The 21,165-nt window shown below is 39.4% G+C and overlaps 1 protein-coding gene across 13 annotated transcripts in view; it reads right to left on the bottom strand.

Annotated features, from left to right (window-relative positions):
- Positions 1–21,165, bottom strand: part of LMBR1 (limb development membrane protein 1) — a 156,975-nt gene that overhangs the window by 122,140 nt on the left and 13,670 nt on the right. For 10 of the 13 annotated variants that reach the window (XR_014301147.1, XM_082692933.1, XM_082692944.1 and 7 more), the window contains exon 2: positions 311–383. The exons of the other annotated variants lie outside the window; for them this stretch is intronic. Coding sequence is in view for 7 of the 10 variants with exons in the window: in XM_082692933.1 (XP_082549059.1) it covers positions 311–383 (73 nt within the window). In the remaining 3 variants the exon portion in view is untranslated. The remainder of the gene's footprint in view (positions 1–310; positions 384–21,165) is intronic. 13 annotated transcript variants of the gene reach the window in all.

The following is a 21,165-nucleotide window of genomic DNA, read 5'->3' as shown; positions in this document are numbered from 1 at the left end:
TCAGACTCAGAGCCAGTCACAAGAACACATATATCCTTATAAACTCTAGAACTTTGCAGATACTGAGCAGCCCCACACTACTCTTGGACAGCAGAACAATGGTAAACAAGGGTTCAGGTCTAAGAGAATGAGGACCCTGCAAGCAGTCAGATCCCTGAAGGTTACTGTCTACTCTCAGTACCAAGCTATTGTGTCCTTCAATCATGGCCATACTGAATATATATGCTCCATACTGGCATAGTATTTAGCCCATACACCACAGACCGCCCAGCATGATGATCTAAGTTTTAGCTACAGTGTTTCTACTTGCCTGATTTTCTCTTGTATCTTCTGATGATGAAGTAAGAAACAATGTAGAGAACGGCAAAAAGAAGGAAACATATCTGAAAAATAAAATTAACAACTCACTTACATTTGTTGCATTTATTTTTCAAAATTATAGAAGATACACCGTTGGTATTTATAGGCAAGAATGATTTGATCTATTAAAAAGTAAAAATTTTTAGATATTTTGGAAGTGTAAAGAGTCAGACTAACACCAACAATTCTAAAAACTAAAGTCAATGAGATGCTACTATCCCTTCCAAATATCGAACATACTATAAAGCTCCAATAACATTTAGAGTGTGATGGCCCCAAAACTTGACAGATAAATGAAACATTCTATCATAAAAAAATTATATAAGTTAGTTCTACATACAGGAGGCATCACAAATCAATGTAGGGGGAATAATGATTCAATAAATATACCACATATCAAAAAAAATAGCAGCTGAATGAGAAACTTAATTTTAATATTAAATTCAAATTAAATTCCATCTAATTTTATGGGGATGACAGGTAAAAGAGGATGGGTCAAGGATAGGAGATCTCATTACAGTCCAAGACCAAGTGTGCTAGAAATAGTCTTACTAGGGCTATGGATCAAAGTAAAAATAGGTTTGAATACCCTCAAATGAAAAAATTCCAAGTGATGGTAGTCTAGGGACCACCCCTATGCATGGATTTCTGAAGGAGGATTGTTGCCCACATGACTGAAAATGACCTTGGATCTGGGTGTGAACAGACACTACACAATGTCATCCACAAAATGACAAATGGACAATGAAGAGGAAGACCGTGAGTCTCATGATGTCACAATTCTTCCAATATAAGTGGAGTGGGAAAGTGACAACTGACAATAAGGACAGTGACCAAAAAGGAGCCAAGAGGACACCCGGGTGGCTCAGTCATTAAGCGTCTGCCTTCGGCTCAGGTCACGGTCCCGGGGTTCTGGGATCTAGCCCGCATCAGGCTCCCCGCTCAGCAGAAGCCTGCGTCTCCCTCTCCCACTTCCCCTGCTTGTATTCACTCTCTCGCTGTCTCTGTCAAGTAAGTAAATAAAATCTTAAAAAACAAAAACAAAAAGGAGCCAAGAGTCAAAAGCATCAAACTGGCCTGCTGCTGGGAGCCCGTTCAGAACTCCAGATGGATAAGAGAATATTAACACCATCACTACTTTCTCCCAAAATCGTTTGGAGTAGGGAAAATGGATCAAAAAGGAAACCCATCATCGGTGAAGAAATGTGAAGAGAGGGGGTCTTCTAAGAAGATGTTAAGGGTCAGGGGAGATTGTTTACAATGGAATGGTGAAGCCTGAGTAGGGCTGCAAGACCACTGGAAAGAGGGTAACTGGCCAGAACCCTGTGACTTACGAGGTTCAAGTCAGAGGGATCGAATGACCAAAGGAATTAATATTTATGACAGAAGCTACCTGAAATTCGATTCACTCAGCAATTACTTGTCATGAGCTTACTGCACACCAGGCACTCTTTTCAGAACTGAGCACACAACAGTGAACAAAACAAAGCTCTTGCACTCACTGGGCTAAGAAACCGCCGATCAATAAGCAGATGAGGGGGCAGATGATGACTGGTGCAGGACTAAGGGAACAGGGAGTACGAGCGGGGGTGGGGGCTGCCTCACTAATATGGTGGTCTCTGAAGAAGGACTTGTGGGAGAAGAAAGAGAAAGACATGCAGAAATCTGGAGGGAGGTACTCAGTGCCTAGAGAACAGTCACACCAAGGGTCTGAGACAGGAAAAGCCTGGTGTGTTCAAACAGCGAGAGGGGAGAAGAGATGAGGTCTCACAGGAGTTTGCACTATGTGTCAGTTCTCACAAACAGTGCAGAGTTCATTTTTACGCTGAGTGAGATAAGAATGCATGGTGGGACTCTAAGCAGACAGGTGACAGGATCTGATAGAGGGCAAAAGCCTCACTGTAGGTACAATGTGGAAAGTAACTGAGAAGGGACACAGACTGCAGCGGACAGACCAGTCAGGAGTGTACTGCAATCATCCAGAAGAGAGGTCACTTGGCCCTGTGTCATAGAAATATCAAAAATTATCAAGTTCTGGGTATGTTTTGAAAACAGACTTGACAGGGTTTGCAGGGATGAGTCTTGACCTACAAAACTGGAAAGAGAAAGTGGCCATTTTCTCAGGCAGGAAAGATTATGAGTAGTTATTTTGCTTTGGAGATAAAAAGTACAGGGTACACCACTGAACGTGAAATCCCTCTTATTCACTGAGGAAGAGAGGGCAGATAAACTGTTGGTTATAAAAATCTGTACAATCCAAGGGAAGGAGCCTGGCTAGATTTTTTTTTTTTTCCTAAGGTGAGGACCAGGGGGGGACATAATCAGATAGGTATTTAAGGCCCTAAGACCAGATAAGATTTCCATCCTAGGGAGTGAGTACAACCAGAGAAGTCTGAGAACCAAGCCTCAGACCTCTCAAATATTTAGAAGTCAACTTGACAGAAGGAATCAGGAAGCGCTAACTGAGGAGCAGCAGTCAGCAGGTAGGAGGCAAGCAAGAGACTGTGACATCCCAAAAGCCAAATGAAGAAAGTTCATGTAAGAAAAGGGAATTATCAGCCGTGTCAAATGCCGCTGACAGGCCAAGTAAGATGAGCGCTGAGAATTGACAACTGGATTTAGCAACGTGGAGGTCATCAGTGACCTTGACAAGAGCTGTTTTTCTGAAGCAGTGAACATAAAACCCTGACTGAAGTAAATTAAGACAGAAGAAGAATTGAAAATAAAAAGTACATCGACAGTTCTTTCCAGGAATTTTATAGGAAAGGAAAGCAAAAGAAATGTGATGGGAACTATGAAGAGGATTTTTTTTTTTAAGATGAGAAAAGTCACACATAATTGCAATAAAAATCAGGTAGAAAGAAAAATTACTAATGCAAGAAAGAAAAAGGAGAAGTGCTAAAGCAGTGTGTTCAAGGTAAGGAGCTGGAAATAAATGTATCCCTCGTCAGAAGGAGGAGGAGCCAAAGCAGAAGAGGACAGAACATTTGAGTTCCACTGCAGGGAGGTAAGCAGATGGGTGGTAAAAGCACAAAAATATTCCCTCTTGATGGAAGTTCCTCGAATAGAGTTACATGTGGAGACAGAATTCACAGGAGGATGACCCCGTAAATGGAGTAGAGAATATAAGGGAAATGAGAGCCACAGCAAGACGAAATGGAAGTCCCAGCTCCAGGCGTGCCCAAGCTGAGCTGGGGAAGCTGCAGGTAAAACGGAGGGGAGGTGAACCATGAGAGACTATGGACTCTGAAAAACAACCTGAGGGTTTTGAAGTGGGGGGGGTGGGAGGTTGGGGGAGCCAGGTGGTGGGTATTATGGAGGGCACGTATGGCATGGAGCACTGGGTGTGGTGCATAAACAATGAATTCTGTTACGCTGAAAAGAAATTAATTTAAAAAAAAAACCAAGCAGAGGTTTGAGGATTCTAACAACTACCCTCTTCTCTCCTCCCCTGGACAGCCTGTCCTTGCAGACTTGCGCAGGGAACCACTCACTCACTCCTCTCCAATCACAGATCTGCCTTCACGTCCACTGCCCAACCCAAGTGCTCCCGCAGTGATCAGTCCAGACCTAGCAGCGGAATTCCACTCCCACGGTTTCACCTGATCTCTGAGCAGTCCTCCTGCTTCAGCAACCATCCTCCTCCTCTGATTATGCACCCAGAATCCATCACTAGCTTCCCTCTTCCTGAAAGCCTTTAAACGCTATTCTTCTAAAACAAACAAACAAACAAAAACAAAACAAAACACACCACACTATTATTCTTCCCTATGATTTCAGTGCTGAGCCAGAACTCTATCCTCAATCCACAAGCTCTTCATAGGTAACCTAATCAGGGTTTTAACCATCAACCCCCAGAAATCCTTGGACCACAGTCTGAAAACCACTGGATTAGGGTATTAGCAGAAGTAAGTTAAGGGCACCTCGGTGGCTCAGTCAATTGGGCATTTATTTCTCTTTGGCTCAGGATGCAATCCCCTGGGACTGAGCCTGGTGTCAGGCTCCCTGCTCAGAAAGGACTCTGCTTCTCCCTCGCCCTCTGCCCTTGCTCCATCCCGCTTGTGCTCGTGCTCTCTTTCTCTCTCTCTCTCTAAAACATAAATAAAATCTTAAAGAAAAAAAAAGTGAGTGAAATGAATGGCCATAAATCCTAAATAGAATGAGGGGGGTAAAGAAACTAAGTACAGAGTGATGGGTAAGTAGAGTTGTCTATCAACTGAGGCTCCCAATAAAACCACAACAGAAGACCAAGGAATGTGGAAGAAAAGGTTAAAGAAAAGATTAAAGAATGTTTACAGATCTTTAAACTTAGTAGTTAAAGTTAGAGAACAAAAGTGTCAGAAATTTCAGAAAGTTCATGCAGAAGCAGAAGATGAGAAGACATAAGAGGTAATAAACAAAAGGAAATGAAGAAACCAAAATTCATGGTATAAAATGAAAAGACTAATGGAAAGTAATTCACTTAAGAATGGAAGAAAGGGGGTACCTGGGTGGCTCAGTGGGTTAAAGCCTCTGCCTTCGGCTCAGGTCATGGTCCTAGGGTCTTGGGACCGAGTCCTGCATCGGGCTCTCTGCTCGGCGGGGAGCTTGCTTCCCCCTCTCTCTGCCTGCCTCTCTGCCTACTTGTGATTCTGTCTGTCCAATAAATAAATAAAATCTTTAATAAAAAAAAAAAGAATGAAAGTAAGGCTAACAATTATAAAAACAAACATAAATATTGCTAATTTAAATATAAAAGCCACCCATTAGGAAAATAAAAATTCAACTATAACAGATTGAAACAAAACTCACAGAATGGGTTAGACTATTTTTCTAGTTCCAAAGGTGGGACTAGGAGCAAATGCTCCTCCCCTAAATGAGTGCATCTTCAACAGACAGCAACCCACAGGGATGAGGGGAATGAAAGCAAACTGCCATAATGCCTCTTATTGTCCCTATAGCTGGTGGGAACAAAGGACATTCCTAACCAAAAAGGAGAAAGTCAGGGCACCTGGGTGGCTTAGTCGGTTAAGTGTCTGCCTTTGGCTCAGGTCATGATCCCAGGGTCCTGGCATCTAGCCCTGCACTGGGCCCCCTGCTTTGCAGGGAGTCTGCTTCTTCCTCTCCCTCTGCCGCTCCCCCTGCTTGTGCTCTCTCTTTCTCTCTCTATCTCTAATAAATGAATAAAATCTTAAAAAAAAAAAAAAGGAGAAATTCATTACAACTCCTCACCACTAACAGTGAGTAAGATACAGCTGAGAAAAAGGGAGAGGAATAGGCTCTCATCTAAAAAGGATGAACTTTCCCCCCTAGTCAGGGAGGAAGAGCAAGGTTCCCAAACCTCACAAGGAGAAACAATACTTTAATAAGGAGATATGTACTATATGTGTATTGGAGCATTTTTTACATCAGCCAAGATATGGAGACGATCCAAGTGTCCACCAAAGGATGAATCGATAAAGAATATGTGATTTATTCATATATATATGTAATATATAATAATATATAGAATATATAATACATATCATATATACCTAATATATATATATTAGAATATTACTCAGCCATAAAAAAGAATGATATCTTGCCATTTATAACAACCTGGATGGACCTAAAGGGTATTATGCTAAGTGAAGTAAGTCAGACAAAGAAAGTCAAAATACCATATGATTTCACTTACATGTGGAATCTAAAAAAAAAAGAAAAAAGAAAAGCAAACAACCAAACAAAATGGACTCTTAAAGACAGAAAATAAACCGGTGGTCGTCGCCAGAGGGAAAGGGGGTGGGAGGTCGGGTAAACAGATAAAGGGATTAAGAGGCTCAAACTTCCCACTTCCAGTCATAGAATACATAAGTCACTGAGACGAAATAACACTGGAATAATGTTGTATGGTGACAAATGGTGACTGCGTGTATTGTGATGGGCTCTGGGTGATGTATCGAATTGCTGAATCAATGTGTTGTATACTGAAAACTAAGATAACATTGCATGTTAACTATACTTCAATTAAAATTTTTTAATTAAAAAAAAAGGCTAGGCATTTGGGAGTTGAATTACCCAGTCACAAGTAATCTAATAATACTTTTAAAATACATTGTTAAAGGCTAAAATTCTTAAATTCCAGGTATAAGATATGAACGTAAATTCAAACCGGTGCATTATAATCAAATGGTACTACCTAGCTTTTCATTCAAGGCTGATGGGCTTCAACTATTTTAGGGTAACCAGAGGAATGAGTTTCATAAAAGAGTCATGGGTGCAAACAGGCTCAAGGACTGCTACCATGAACACATTTCTGACAAAATCTTGGCAGAGAAATTAGGAAATTATAATTGAGCCAAAAATCTCATACCACAGCTGAAAGCCAATAGACACTGCTTTATTTTAAGGTCACTAAATCAAAAAATAGAGATGTTAAGTAACCTCAACATTACAAGCTAACCACTAAAATAAAATTAAAATCCTTCAAGTTATCCTAAGAGCCAGGAAAACAACAATAAAACAAAGAAAAATACAGACTATGTAGTAAAGGACAGGAAAAGACCAATATTGTGAAAATAATTACAGGTTAAAGATGAAACATTAAAAGCAAAATTATAAATAAGACAAATTATTAAAAGAAAACTCTCACAGATATAGACATATCTAAAATAAAGTAACTTGGGTGCCTGGGCATCTGCCTTCAGCTCAGGTCACGAGCCTAGATTCCTGGGATAGAGTCCAGCATTGGGCTCCCTGCTCAGCACGGAGCCTGCTTCTCCCTTTCTTCTCCCACTCCCTCTGATCTGTGCTCTCTCTCTTGCTCTCACTCTCCCTCTTTCTCTCAAATAAAATCTTTTAAAGAAAATGAAATGAGGGGTGCCTGGGTAGCTCAGTCCTTAAGCATCTGTCTTGAGCGCAGGTCATGATCCCACATCCGGCTCCCTGCTCAGTGGGAAGGCTGCTTCTCCCTCCCCCACTCCCTCTGCTTGTGTTCCCTCTCTCCCTGTCTCTCTCTCTCTCTCTCCCTCTCTGTCAAATAAATAAATCTTTTTTAAAAATGAAATTTTAAAAAAGTGACTCAAAAAGATTGAAAACAAAAGGATAAACAGACAAACCAGGCAGATGCTAACAAAGAAGCCATCTTTTTTTTTAAAGGTGTGAAGACTATTATAGGACACTTTATGAACAATGGTATAACCCACAGTGAAGAAAGAATCCTCATGCACCAAAAACACAATACCAAAATAATTTTTTAAAACTGAATATGTGGGGCGCCTGGGTGGCTCAGCTGGTTAAGTGACTGCCTTTGGCTCGGGTCGTGATCCCAGGGTCCTGGGATTGAGCCCCACATCGGGCTCCCTGCTCAGTAGGGAGCCTGCTTCTCCCTCTCCCGCTGCTGCTCTGCCTGCTTGTGCTCTCTTGCTCTCTCTGTCAAATAAATAAATAAAAATTTTTTTAAAAATCTGAATATTCAAGGGAAAATGTAAACCACTACTTTGGTTAGGAGTCTTCACTCACCATGAAAGAAAAAGTAATGCAAACCAAATACATAATAAATAGGAAAATTTTAGAAGTAATAAGATTGCTCTAGTAAATAAATGGGTTTCTCATACTCAATGCTATATACCCCTACAAATCCACATCCTGCCACCCCAGCCCCTCACAGCTACTAATCTGCTTTCTGACATTTGCCCATTCCAGATATTTCATATAGAATGAAGACACAGGGGGTGCCTGGGTGGCTCAGTAGGCTAAGCTTCTCTGCCTTCAGCTCAGGTCATGATCTCAGAGTCCTGGGATCGAGCCCCGAGTCAGGCTCTCTGCTTGGCAGGGAGCCTGCTTCCCCCTCTCTCTCTGCCTGCCTCTCTGCCTACTTATGATCTCTGTCAAATAAATAGATAAATAAAGTTTATCTTTTTTTTTTTAAATGAAGACACAGCATGTGCCTTTTTGTGTCTGACTTCTTTCTCTTAGCATGTTTTCAAGGTTCACACATGCTATAGCATATACCAGTACATCATTCTTCTAGACTTTTTACAAGAAAAATAAAACCTTATTTGATTAGAAACACATTGAATATTTTGTTGCTAGCAGCTGAAAGCATTCCTTCCAGATACATTTGCATATGTTCATTGTTTGTTTATAACTGCAACAAACCACCTTTCAAAGAGATAAGAAAACAAAATCAGCAACACTACCTCCAGAACAACGTGATTTTGAAACACAAGCTGGTATCTACCTCTCTGTTATTAGCACCATCATAATATATTGCCCTGTGTCCATCAGTTTGTGCTTCAATAAAGGTAAAGAATTTACCTTTTTCCTGGCAAAGAACTCACGAAGACTTTTAACAAGGAGTAGATACTCTATTTTTCAAGATTATCACAGTAAATGTCAAATTCTGTAATATCATCTACATTACACTTTATTAGTGAGATTTTTGAGATTCTGTATATTCTTACATTGTACGTGACCAGCCAAAAGTTCTCTAAATCCCTTCTGAGACGCAGACTCCAGCAGAACGTAAAGGAAAGAGCTTTGAGAGAAGTTGGCATCAGCTTCTACCTGCCATTCGTTGTCTGTCCTTTATGTTCTACATAGCACGACTATTCTACCCACAAAGCCCCCCTTTTTGAACCCCCACAATACTCCTAGTTCACAATATTTCAGCACAACCACTGACGGCCATTAAATGTTTCACGTAAATAAAATTTGTCTCCTAAACTTTTTATTGTGTATCGTTTAGGCACATTAAAGGTACTAATACAAGCAAGAAATATCTTACACATCTCTTAAATAATTTTAAAATGAACTGAGTAAATTACACTCCTTCCCACTGCTGGTTCCTTAACCTCCATCAGGCCCAGTCAGGGCAAGGGGAAGATACTTTGAATAAGATGAAAGACAGAAGTTTAAATTAGACTGGACTTGATTTTTCAGTATGTGAGAGTGACCATCAAGCTGTGAGATGAACCGAGGGAAAGGAACAGAGATCCAACGAAGGATCCTTGCAAGCAGCAGTGGGAGAAAATGAAACTGCTTTACAACTGTTTCCTATCAAGTTTATCCACACAATAACCAGTTAAGTACTGACATCTGAACGATATTAAGTCTTCCTTCCAGGAGAGGAACAGCTCTCCACTAATTCAGATCTTCTTTGATTTTTTTAAATCAGAGTACAGTTTTCCTCATATAGGTCATGTACATGTTTTGTTAGCTCTATATACAAGAATTTTTTTCTTTGTGCTAATGTTAATGGTGTATTTTTAATTTCAAATTCCAATTTTTCATCTTGGTATACAGGACAGCAACCGACTTTTGTATATTAATGCTATATCTTAATGTCTTATCAGTCCCAGGAGTTTTATTATTATTGACTTTCTGGGATTTTCTACCTAGACTATCATGTCATCTAAGAATGAAGACAGTTTGCTTTTTCTCGTCCCAATTTGTACACCTATCAGTTCCTTTTTTTCTCACTTCCAGGACATCCACTACATTGCTATGAAGCAGTGGCAAGAGAGGATGTCCTTCCGTGTTTCTGATCTTAGTCAGAGAGCTTTTGGTTTCTTCATTATTATGATGTTAACTGTATATATTTTGTGGATGTTCTTTATCAAGCTGAGGAAGTTCCCCTCTATTCTTGGTTTATTAAGAACTTTTATCATAAATGGGTGTTGGATTTTGTCAAATGCTTTCCCTAAATAGGATATTAACAGGACCATAATATGCTGTTTGTTCTTGAGTCTATTGATGTGATGATGGTTTACACTAAGTGATTTTTGAATGCTGAACCAGCCTTGCATACTTGGGATAAATCCCATTTGGTCATGGTGTATAACAATTCTTTTGATATGCTGTTGGATTTAGTTTGCTAATATTTTCTTGCAGAACTGTGCATTTATGCTCACAAGAGATACTGATCTTAGCTTTCCTTTATTGCAATGCTTTTGTCCAATTTTAGTATTAAGGTAATGCTAGCCTCCTAGAATAAGCTAGAAGTATTCCCTCTGCTTCTATTTTCTGTTAGAGATTACAGAGAACTGGTATCACGTCTTCCTTAAACATTTGGTAAAATTCACCAGTGAAACTATCTAGGACTGTTTGGAGGGTCAATTGCTGATTGAATTTCTTTAAAAGATACAGACCTACTCAGATTATGTTTCTCACTCTACTACACTTTATTTGATTTCTACCATTCGTTGGTTCTTTCTTAAAGCTTCCATCTCTTTGCTTACATACTCCATCTGTTTTTGCATGTTGTGCACTATTTCCATTACTGCCCTTGGCATATTAATTAGTTATTTCAAATCTGGCCTTTATAATCCTCAACTCTCTCTCATATCTAAATCTGCTTCCGATGTTTGCTTTGTCTCTTCCAATTTTATTTTTTGCCTTTTAGTTTGTTTTTAAATTTTTTCATTAAAAGTCAGACATTACAGGGGCACCTGGGTGGGACAGTCAGTTAAGCATTTGCCTTCGGCTCAAGTCAGGATCCAGGGTCCTGGGATCGAGCCCCACATCGTGCTCCTGGCTCTGCAGGGAGCCTGCTTCTCCCTCTCCTTCTGCCGCTCCCTCTGCCACTCCCTCTGCTTGTACTTTCTCTCTCTGTCAAATAAATAAATAATATCTTTAAAAAAAAAAAAAAAAAAAGGCAGACATTATAAATAGGGTAAAAGGAACTGGGCTAAACAGGTTTGTGTTTAACCTGGCTGTGAGCTGGGCTGTTTACTGTTTGATGGAGCTGTAGGAGTCAGAGGCTAGAATGTCCTCCAGTGTGCTTGGTTTTATCTCCCCTGCTGTCTGGTTTTCTGTAGATATTTCCCCCTGAAAGACAGTCTGAAGAGACTTGTCTTTTTTCCATTGGATATCTTTCCTGCTTTGTCAAAGATTATTTGACCACAGAGTTGAGGGACCATATCTGGGCTCTCTATTCTGTTCCATTGGTCTGTGTGTCCGGTTTTTGTGCCAGTAAAGACAGTTTCTTCAATAAATGTTGCTGGGGAAAATTGGACAACTATATACGGAAGAATGAAATCTGACCATTCTCTTACACCATACACAAAGATAAACTCAAAATGAATGAAAGACCTCAATGTGAAACAGGAATCCATCAAAATCCTAGAGAAGTACATAGGCAGTACCCCTTCAACATCAGCCACAGCAACTTCTTTCCAGACACGTCTCCAAAGGCAAAGGAAACAAAAGCGAAAATCAACTTTGGGGACTTCGTCAAGATGAAAAGCTTCTGCACAGCAAAGGAAACAGTCAACAAAACAAAGAGGCAACCCACAAAATGGGAGAAGATATTTGCAAATGACATTACAGGGGTGCCTGGGTGGCTCAGTGGGTTAAGCCTCTGCCTTTGGCTCAGGTCATGATCTCAGGGTCCTGGGATTGAGCCCCACATCGGGCTCTCTGCTCAGCAGGGAGCCTGCTTCCCCCTCTCTCTGCCTGTCTCTCTGCCTACTTGCCATCTCTGTCTGTCAAATAAATAAATAAGATCTTTTTTTTTTTTAAATGACATTACAAAGGGCTGATATTCAAGATCTATAAGGAACTTCTCAAACTCAACACCCCCAAAACACAAATAATCGAGTCGAAAAATGGGCAGAAGACATGAGCAGACACTTCTCCAAAGAAGACATGCAAATGGCTAACAGACACATGAAAAAGTGTTCATCATCATTAGCCATCAGGGAAATTCAAATCAAAACCATACTGATAGTACTTTACACCAATTAGAATGGCCAAAATTAACAGGCCAGGAAACAACAAATGTTGGAGAGGATGTAGAGAAAGGGGAACCCTCTTACACTGTTGGTAGGAATGCAAGTTGGTACAGCTACTTTGGAAAACAGTGTGGAGATTCCTCACAGAATTAAAAATAGAGCTACCCTATGACCTAGCAATTGCACTACTTGATATTTACCCCAAAGATACAGATGTAGTGAAGAGTAGGGCCATCTGCACCCCAATGTTCATAGCAGCACAAGAGGCAAACTGTGAAAAGAGTGGAGATGCCCTTCAACAGATAAAAGGATAAAGATATTGTCCATATATACAATGGAATATTACTCAGTCATCAGAAAGGATGAACACCCAACTTTTGCACCAACATGGATGGGACTAGAGGAGATTATGTTGAATGCAGTAAGTCAAGTGGAGAAAGTCCATTATCATCTGGTTTCACTTATTAGTGGAACATAAGGAATAGCATAGGGGAGGAGAAGGAAGGGAAAAATGAAGGGGGTGATTTAGAGGGGCAGATGAGCCATGAGAGACTGTGGCCTCAGAGAAACAAACTGAAGATTTTAGAGGGGAAGTGGGTAGGGATTGGCCCAGTGATGGGTATTAAGGAGGGCACATACTCCATGGAGCTCTGGGTGTGATACACAAACAATGAATCATGGAACACTACATCAAAATTAATGACGTACTATATGGTGACTAATATAATAAAAAATAATAATAAAAATAAAAGAGAGAATCTGAGCTTTGCAGTTTTAGCTGTAATCCCCTGTTATTACACAGAAGTCTGACTGATGTGATAGAAAGGGGTGGTTCTGGTAAAAACAATTTCCCTTAAGAGAAGGCCTTTTGTCACGGTGAACAAAATGTTCCGGTTATTTTTCAGAATGGTTACTTTCCCTCTCCCCTGCCAGAAGCACTAGGGGATATTTTTCTTTTTTAACCAGAGAACCTAACAGAACTCCTAGAAGTAAAACTCATTAAAGTGTGGGAGCACCCCACAAGAAGACTGGACCTCTGGAGGGTCAAACTCTCTAGCTAGTCTACACTAAGCCTCCACCAATTAATTAATTACAGATTAAGTGTTCCTACCAGTACTAGCTACTTAGCAGGCTTCTGCTTTACAGGCTTTTGTTCTGGGTAAGCTCTGATTCCAGGCATTCACCTCTCTTTCCAGTTTTCAAGGCAACAATGTGCCTCATAATCTCAATTCTCTGACGAATCTGAGAAGAATTGCTGATTTTCCAATTCTTCAGCTTTTCTCACTATGGGACATTGGGAATGACAACTTCCAAGCTCTTTTCAAGTTGGACTGGAAACCAGAAGTCACCTATATGCTTTATGATTTTATCTCTTACCTTTGGGTCTTTGATTTACTTCGAAATCATTTTTTGTGTATGGTGTATATGATGTAAAATACTATTTTAAAAATACTTTATTCTAGGAGTGCCTGGGTGGCTCAGTGGGTTAAAGCCTCTGCCTTTGGCTCAAGTCATGGTCTCAGGGTCCTGGGATCGAGCCCTGCATCGGGCTCTCTGCTCAGCAGGGAGCCTGCTTCCTCCTCTCTCCCTCTCTGCCTCTCTGCCTACTTGTGATCTCTGTCTGTCAAATAAATAAATAAATAAAATCTTAAAAAAAAAAATACTTTACTCTCTGTGGGAAACACTCTTGGATGCATCATTTGACATCTCCTTGGGATCTTCCTCTGATATGCAGGTTGTAGGGATTTAATCCAGATGAGTTATGCCAGGGTTTCTCTCTAACTTACTCTGTTTCACTTTTATTTTAAATAAGTTTTCGGTTGACAGAGTTAAAAAATTACTTTAATCCTTTAAAAAAAAACACACACAAGGTGTGAGATCATAATAGAAAGTACTTTCTTTCCCATTTTAATACTAAGTAGTTTGGACTGAACGATCCTTTAATCTCTTAAGGTGCCTCCTGATTTTTTTTGAAGAGAAAGGAATTCAGTTATTAAAATGTACCAATTAAATTGATATAAGCATTTCCTACTCTGCAACTTGCAATAGAAAATAAGCATTACTAGGGATTTGGGTGGCTCAGTCCATTAAGCACTCTGCCTTCAGCTCAGGTCATGATCTCAGGGTCTTGGGATTGAGCCCCACATCAGTCTCGATCAGCAGGGAGCCTAATTCTCCCTCTCCTCCACACTTGTGCCCTCTCTTGCTACCCCTGTCACCAATTCTCTTTCACTCAGATAAATAAATAAAATCTTTTTAAAAAGAAAGAAAGAAAATAAGCATTATTTGTAAGAGGCTATTCCAATTGCGTTTTATGTGTGATTATTACTGTGCTTATGTATTTTGTGGCAGTTAGTCTAAGACAGAGTTCTTCCACCCTGGCACTTTGAAAATTTTAAGCCAAATAATTCCTTATTGCTGTGGGGCTCTCGCAATGTAGGAGTTTAGTATCATCTTGGTCTTCTACACATTAGATGCCAACACATGATCCAAACCCCCAAGTTGTTATATTGCTGCATGTTTTCTGGAGGGACCCAGTTGAGAACCACTGGTCAAAGAAATGTATGCTAAATGTGGAAAAACAAAATAATGTAAGAATTGTATTATTTGGTGTTAATTTTTTCAAATAATGTAAATTTTCAAGTGAAAGAATGGTAGCCAAATATCTAAGGAATGACTTAAACATTGTCGTGTCAGAGATATACATGCATGTGATACTCAGACCTCAAGAAAAGACTCCCAGGGGTGCCTGGGTATCTCAGTCAGTTAAGTGATAACTCTTGGTTTCAGCTCAGGTCATGATCTTGGGGTTGTGAGATAGAGCCCTGAGTCAGGCTCTACCTTCAGCAGGGAGTCTGCTTGAAATTCTCTCTCCCTCTCCCTTTGCCCCTCCCCCTGCTCACACAAACTCTATCAAAAATAAATAGTTTTTTTTAAAAGACTCCCATTCAACCTTCCTCCATAAGCAATGTTGTTTTTCTAAGTCATTTCCATAGTACTAGGAAATGTTTCATTTTACCAACAATATATACCGACTACCCAGTACAGAAGTTCAGAATTTACCTACTAGCTTTCTAGGATTTATGCCAATACACTGACTATTACCACTACTACCTGTCTTCCAAGTCCTCCTCTGGCATTGATTATAGTATTACTCTTTGCTATTCTTTTGGGTAACGCTCTAAGGATTTAAATCTTTACTTCTTGTTTTACCAGTTTATTCACAAAGGTGTAGGCCCACAGCTGTCTCCTGTTCTTAAATTCTCTAGTAGCTGTTATTACATTATTGTTACTGTTAACATCATCGTCAGTAGTAAAAAAAAAAAAAAAAAAAAAAAACCTAATTCTCTAACAATAGATGAATGGTTCTCTTTAGTTTTTCATGGTTTAAGATAATGACACAACGAAAATTTTAATGCTACAAGCCACCTTTTTGAAATAACTGCAATATAAATTGCCAAGAATAAGATTATTAAATCATATTACTTTCCAGCATGGTTATTAGAATCCATTTTATTTTGTTCATATTGAAAATAGTGTTTTCTCCCATTTATATGAATAAAATTCCTTGTTAAAATTTCAATGTATTCAGGGGCACCTGGCTGGCTCAGTGCGTAGACCATGCAACTCTTGATCTCAGGGTTTTAAGTTCAAGCCCCACATTGGGTACAGAGATTACCTAAAAATAAAATTTTAAAAAACTTGAATGTATTCAAAGGAGTATAAGGAAGAAGGTAAAAATATGAAACTCCACTACTCCGAAATAAGTACCTCTTTCTTTATATATCTACATAGTTTAAATAATTTTAGTCAGATTATATACATATTGGTTTTATATAGCAATTTCTTTTAATTTTTTCTCTATTATTTCTGGTTTATAATCATACTTATATTACACACTCTCCCTCTCTGACAACTTTATCATCTCCTCAGGTAGCCAGCAGGAAGAACAGTCTGGTGTGTAGCTTTCCATTCTTACTGGCTCCAAAATATTCCACAATATGTGTGTAATGAGAAGTATAGGCTAGTTCTCCTAAAAAATTATTTTTACATGTAAGTCTCTAATCCATATGGAACCTCTTTCTTTTTTTGTTTTTTCAAAGATTTTATTTATTTATTTGACAGAGATCACAAGTAGGCAGAGAGGCAGTCAGAGAGAAAGGAAGGAAGCAGGCTCCCCGCTGAGCAGAGAGCCCGATGCAGGGCTCGATCCCAGGACCCTGGGATCATGACCTGAGCCGAAGGCAGAGGCTTTAACCCACTGAGCCACCCAGGCGCCCCTGGAACTTATTTCTTATGTATGACATGGGAGTTCAAGTACACATTTTGTTCCTAAATAGTGAGTGATTAGGCCAAAACAATTTATTAAATCAACCATCTTTTCCCACTGTCAATAACTGTTGTTGCTGTAGACTGCATTCCCGAGTATGCTAGGACATAGTTCTTACTCTCCATTATGTTTCTTTGTTCTCTTTGACAACTCCTATAACAACAATATGAATTTTTAATAATAATGATTAGATAGCTTAATTGCTCTCTGGGCAAATTTCTCTCTAGGAGTTTCATTTTTCATAATTTCCTAGGCTAGCCTCAGGTTGGTTGGTTTGTTTTTTTGGAGGCAAAAATTTAAACAATCTTCCATATAAACTTTAAGATCATTTTTATTCAATTCCAAATAAACTCTGACTCTAAATGCAACTGCATTAAATATATAATTTTGGAAGAGTTAACATTTGCATGATATTTGCTTGTCTTTCCCTCCAGAAATGTGGACTATCGTTTCATTTGTTAGATCATGTTGTATACCCTTCATAAGATTTTTATGGTTTTCTGCATATAGTCTTTATTCCTTTCATGTTTAGTTCTGTTTCACAGTTTTTGTTGCTAATGTGAATAAAGTATTTTTAATGTTCTGACTTGTGGCTGGTGATTGCTAGTATAGAGCAAAGCTCTTCACTTAGATATAGTTAAATTGTTTCTAGTCAGTTTACCAAACACACTCATAATTTCAGAATCTCGTGGTTTTTCTAGTTATGCAATCATATCACTAGTTAAAAGAGAACACCTTCTTTTCTAATAATTATAATCAATATTAATTTTCTTAGCCTTCTGAATTCCCCAGAATCCTGAAAATAATGTCCAATGCTAATAAGAGCAAACGTATCTGTCTTTTTTCTCTTGATAATGGAAATGGCTTTTCCGTTTCCACATTTAGTATAATGCTTCCTCTTGGATTTTTAACAAATATTTAAGTAACTGTCATTAATTTCCATCTTATTTAGCATAAGCCAGCTACAGGAAAGTGATATAGCTATCTGAACTTTTAGAAGTCTGCTCCAGTGATAGACGCCCCTGCCTGAAAAGTGCTCAGGTGGCAAAGTGGGGCAGAATCCTGGGTGGGACAGGGTGGTCTCAGGTCACAGGTCACAGAAAGAACAGGGTGCCTGAGCCGGCAGAGTTCCCAAGCATTGGAGCAGGGAAATCAGCTACAGCCAGTGAGCCCAGGAGTGGGCTCTTAGCTTGGTTTGCCATGAACTCTGGTATAATCTGGCGACCACTCTCTGTATAGAGGCCCTGCAAAGGGCAGAAACACAGTGACCTTCTGCCTTCCCCTTCCCCTGGGGAGGAGCGGTGTGGGTGGGCACCGCAGGAGTCTGCGGAGTTTGGCACACACAAAAGTAAGATCACTTCCCGCTGAGGGCTTACTGAAGAAAGGGGCCACAATCTCTCAGTTCCACGGCTGGAATTAGGGCACCGCCATTTTTATCTTCATCCTCTCAAGCAGCGCACAAAGCCTTCGGGCAACTAAAGTCACATAGAACAACCCCAAGCGGCTTACACTGAGCTCAGTCCCCCCGCAAGGGGTAGTGCAAACTTCGCCCAAGCAAAGACACTTGAGAGTCCGTGCAGCAGGCCCCTCCCCCAGAAGACCAGCAGGAACAGCAGGCGAATACCAAGTTTACTGAACACACAGAACTGCAAAACTCTCAATTCGAGGGTTTTTTTCATGATTCTTCTTTCCATTTAAAATTTCCTTTTCTTTTTTCTTTTTTCCTTTTCAAATAGTTTCTGATTTTTATCAACTCTGTTTTTAAGTCTTTTTTTAACTTTCACTTTTATATTAGCATTTTATAGATAAAGTCTTCATTTTTGGCTTCCCTTCACTGTATTCAATTTTATTTTTGTACAGAGAGAAGCTATGCTTTCTTTACAACTTTGGGAGTTAGTGCCTTCTAACAGACCAAATACACCCAGGACCAAGTAGATCGCCCTGTTTTGTCCACCTGGGAGATTATATTCTTTTTCCCCACTTTTTCTTTTTCTTTTCTTTTTTGGTTTCCGACCTCCTCAGATTTCTCTAATGTGAATTTCACTTGGGTTATGGTTGATATATTTTTTTAAGATTTTATTTAGGGATGCCTGGGTGGCTCAGTCATTAAGCGTCTGCCTTTGGCTCAGGGCATAATCCCAGGGTCCTGGGATTGAGCACCACATCAGGCCCCCTGCTTGGTGGGAAGCCTGCTCTTCCCTCTCCCACTCTCCGTGCTTGTGTTCCCTCTCTGTGTCTCTGTCAAATAAATAAATAAAATCTTTAAAAAAAAAAAAGATTTTATTTATTTGAGAGTGAGAGAGCAAGTATTAGTGGGGGGAGAGGCAGCAATACCATAAAGTGAAACAATATTAGAATTATTGGTGTCCCTGAAGAAGAAGAAAGAGAGAGAGGGACAGAAGGTATATTTGAGCAAATCAGAGCTGAGAAATTCTCTAATCTGGGGGAGGAAACAGGCATTCAAGTCCACGAGGTAGACTAGACCACTCTCAAAAATCAATTAAAAAAAATATATCAATACCCCAACATAATAATGAAGCTCGCAAGTTTCAGAGATAAAAAGAAAAATTCTGAAAGCAGCTCAAGTCAAGGGGATCTTCACCTACAGGGGTAGAAACATTAGGCTGGCAGCAGACCTATCCACAGAGATCTGGCAAGCCAGAAAGGGCTGACATGATATATTCAGGGTACTAAATGAGAAAAATATGCAGACAAGAATACTTTATCCAGCAAGGCGTCATTCAGAATGAAAGGAGAGATAAAGAGCTCTAGTACAAACAGAAATTAAAAGTATTTGGGACCACTAAACCAGCCCTGCAAGAAATATTAAAGGGGATCCTGTATGCAAAGAGAGAGCCCACAGGTAACACAGACCAAAAAGAAACAATCTATAGAAACAGAAATTTTACAGGTAATACAGTGGCACTAAATTCATCTTTCTAAACTGACTCTGAATGTAAATGGGCTAAATGCTCCAATCAAAAGACACAGGGCATCAGAATGGATTAAAAAAAAAAAAAGGCAAGACCCATCCATATGCTGTCTACAAGAAACTCATTTTAGACCTAAAGACAACTCCACATTGAAAGTAAGGAGGTAGAGAACCATTTATCATGCCAATGGACTCAAAAGAAAGCTGGGGTAGCAATCCTCACTTAAGACAAATTAAATTTTAAACCAAAGACAGCAGTAAGGAATGAAGAGGGACACTATCATCATAATTAAAGGGTCTATCCAACAAGAAGATCTAATGATTATAAATATTTTTATGTGCCTAATTTGGGAGCAGCCAATTATATAAACCAATTCATAACCAAATTAAAGAAACACACTGATAATAATACAATAATAGTAGGGGACACTTCAATAGTCCACTCACAACAATGCACCGATCATTTGAGCAGAAGATCAACATGGAAACAAGGGCTTTGAATGACACACTAGCCCAGATGGACTTCACAGATATATACAGAGCATTCCATCGTAAAGCAACAGAATACACATTGTTTTCAAGTGCACATGGAACCTTCTCCAGAATAGATCACATACTGGGAAACAAATCAGGTCTCAACCAGTACAAAAAGATTGGGATTATCCCCTGCATATTTTCAAACCACAATCTTATGAAACTTGAACTCATTCACAAGAGGAAATTTGGAAAGAACTGAAATACATGGAGGTTAAAGAGCATCTTACCAATGAATGGGTCAACCAGGAAATTAAAGAATTTTTTAAAATTTACAGAAACAAATGAAAATGAAAACATAACTGTTCAAAAACTTTGGGATTTGGGACAGCAAAGGCAGTCCTAAGAGGGAAGTACAAAACAATACAAGCCTTTCTCAAAAAATTAGAAAAGTCTCCAATACACAAGTTAATCTTACACCGAAAGGAGTTAGAGAAAAAACAGCAAACAAAGCCTAAACCAAGCAGGAGACGAGTAATAATAAGGATTAGAGTAGAAATCAATGAACTAGAAACCAAAAGAACAATAGAACAAATCAATGAAACTAGAGCTAGTTCTTTTAAAGAATGAGTAATATTGATAAACCCCTGCCCAGACTTATCAGAAAGAAAAGAGAAAGGACACAAATACATAAAATCATGAATGGAAGAGAAGAAATCACAACCAACACCGAAGAAATATAAACAATTATAAGAACCTATTATGAGCGGGGCGCCTGGGTGGCTCAGTGGATTAAGCCGCTGCCTTCGGCTCAGGTCATGATCTCGGTGTCCTGGGTCGAGCCCCGCATCGGGCTCTTTGCTCAGCGGGAGCCTGCTTCTCTCTCTCTCTCTGCCTGACTCTCCGGCTACTTGTGATTTCTCTCTCTGTAAAATAAATAAATAAAATCTTTAAAAAAAAAAAAAGAACCTATTATGAGCAACTATATGCCAACAAAATAGGCAATCTGGAAGAAATGGATGCATTTCTAGAGACATGTAAACTACCAAAACTGAACCAGGAAGAAATAGAAAATCTGAACAGATCCATAACCAGCAAGGAAACTGAAGCAGTGATCAAAAATCTCCCAACAAACAAAAGCCCAGGGCCAGATGGCTTCCCAGGGGAATTCTACCAAACAATTTACAGAAGAATTAATACCTATTCTTCTGAAGCTATTTCAAAAATAGAAATTGAATGAAAACTTTCAAACTCTTTCTATGAGGCCATAATTACCTTGATCCCAAAACCAGACAAAGACCCCACCCAAAAGGAGAATTACAGACCAATACCCCTGATGAACATGGATGCAAAAATTTTCACCAAAATACTAG

Source organism: Mustela nivalis (assembly GCF_964662115.1).
Source record: "Mustela nivalis genome assembly, chromosome: 12".
In the NCBI taxonomy this organism is placed as follows: Eukaryota; Metazoa; Chordata; class Mammalia; order Carnivora; family Mustelidae; genus Mustela; species Mustela nivalis.
The sequence above is the reverse complement of the archived record's forward strand: the minus strand, read 5'-3'. Positions and strand labels throughout refer to the sequence as shown.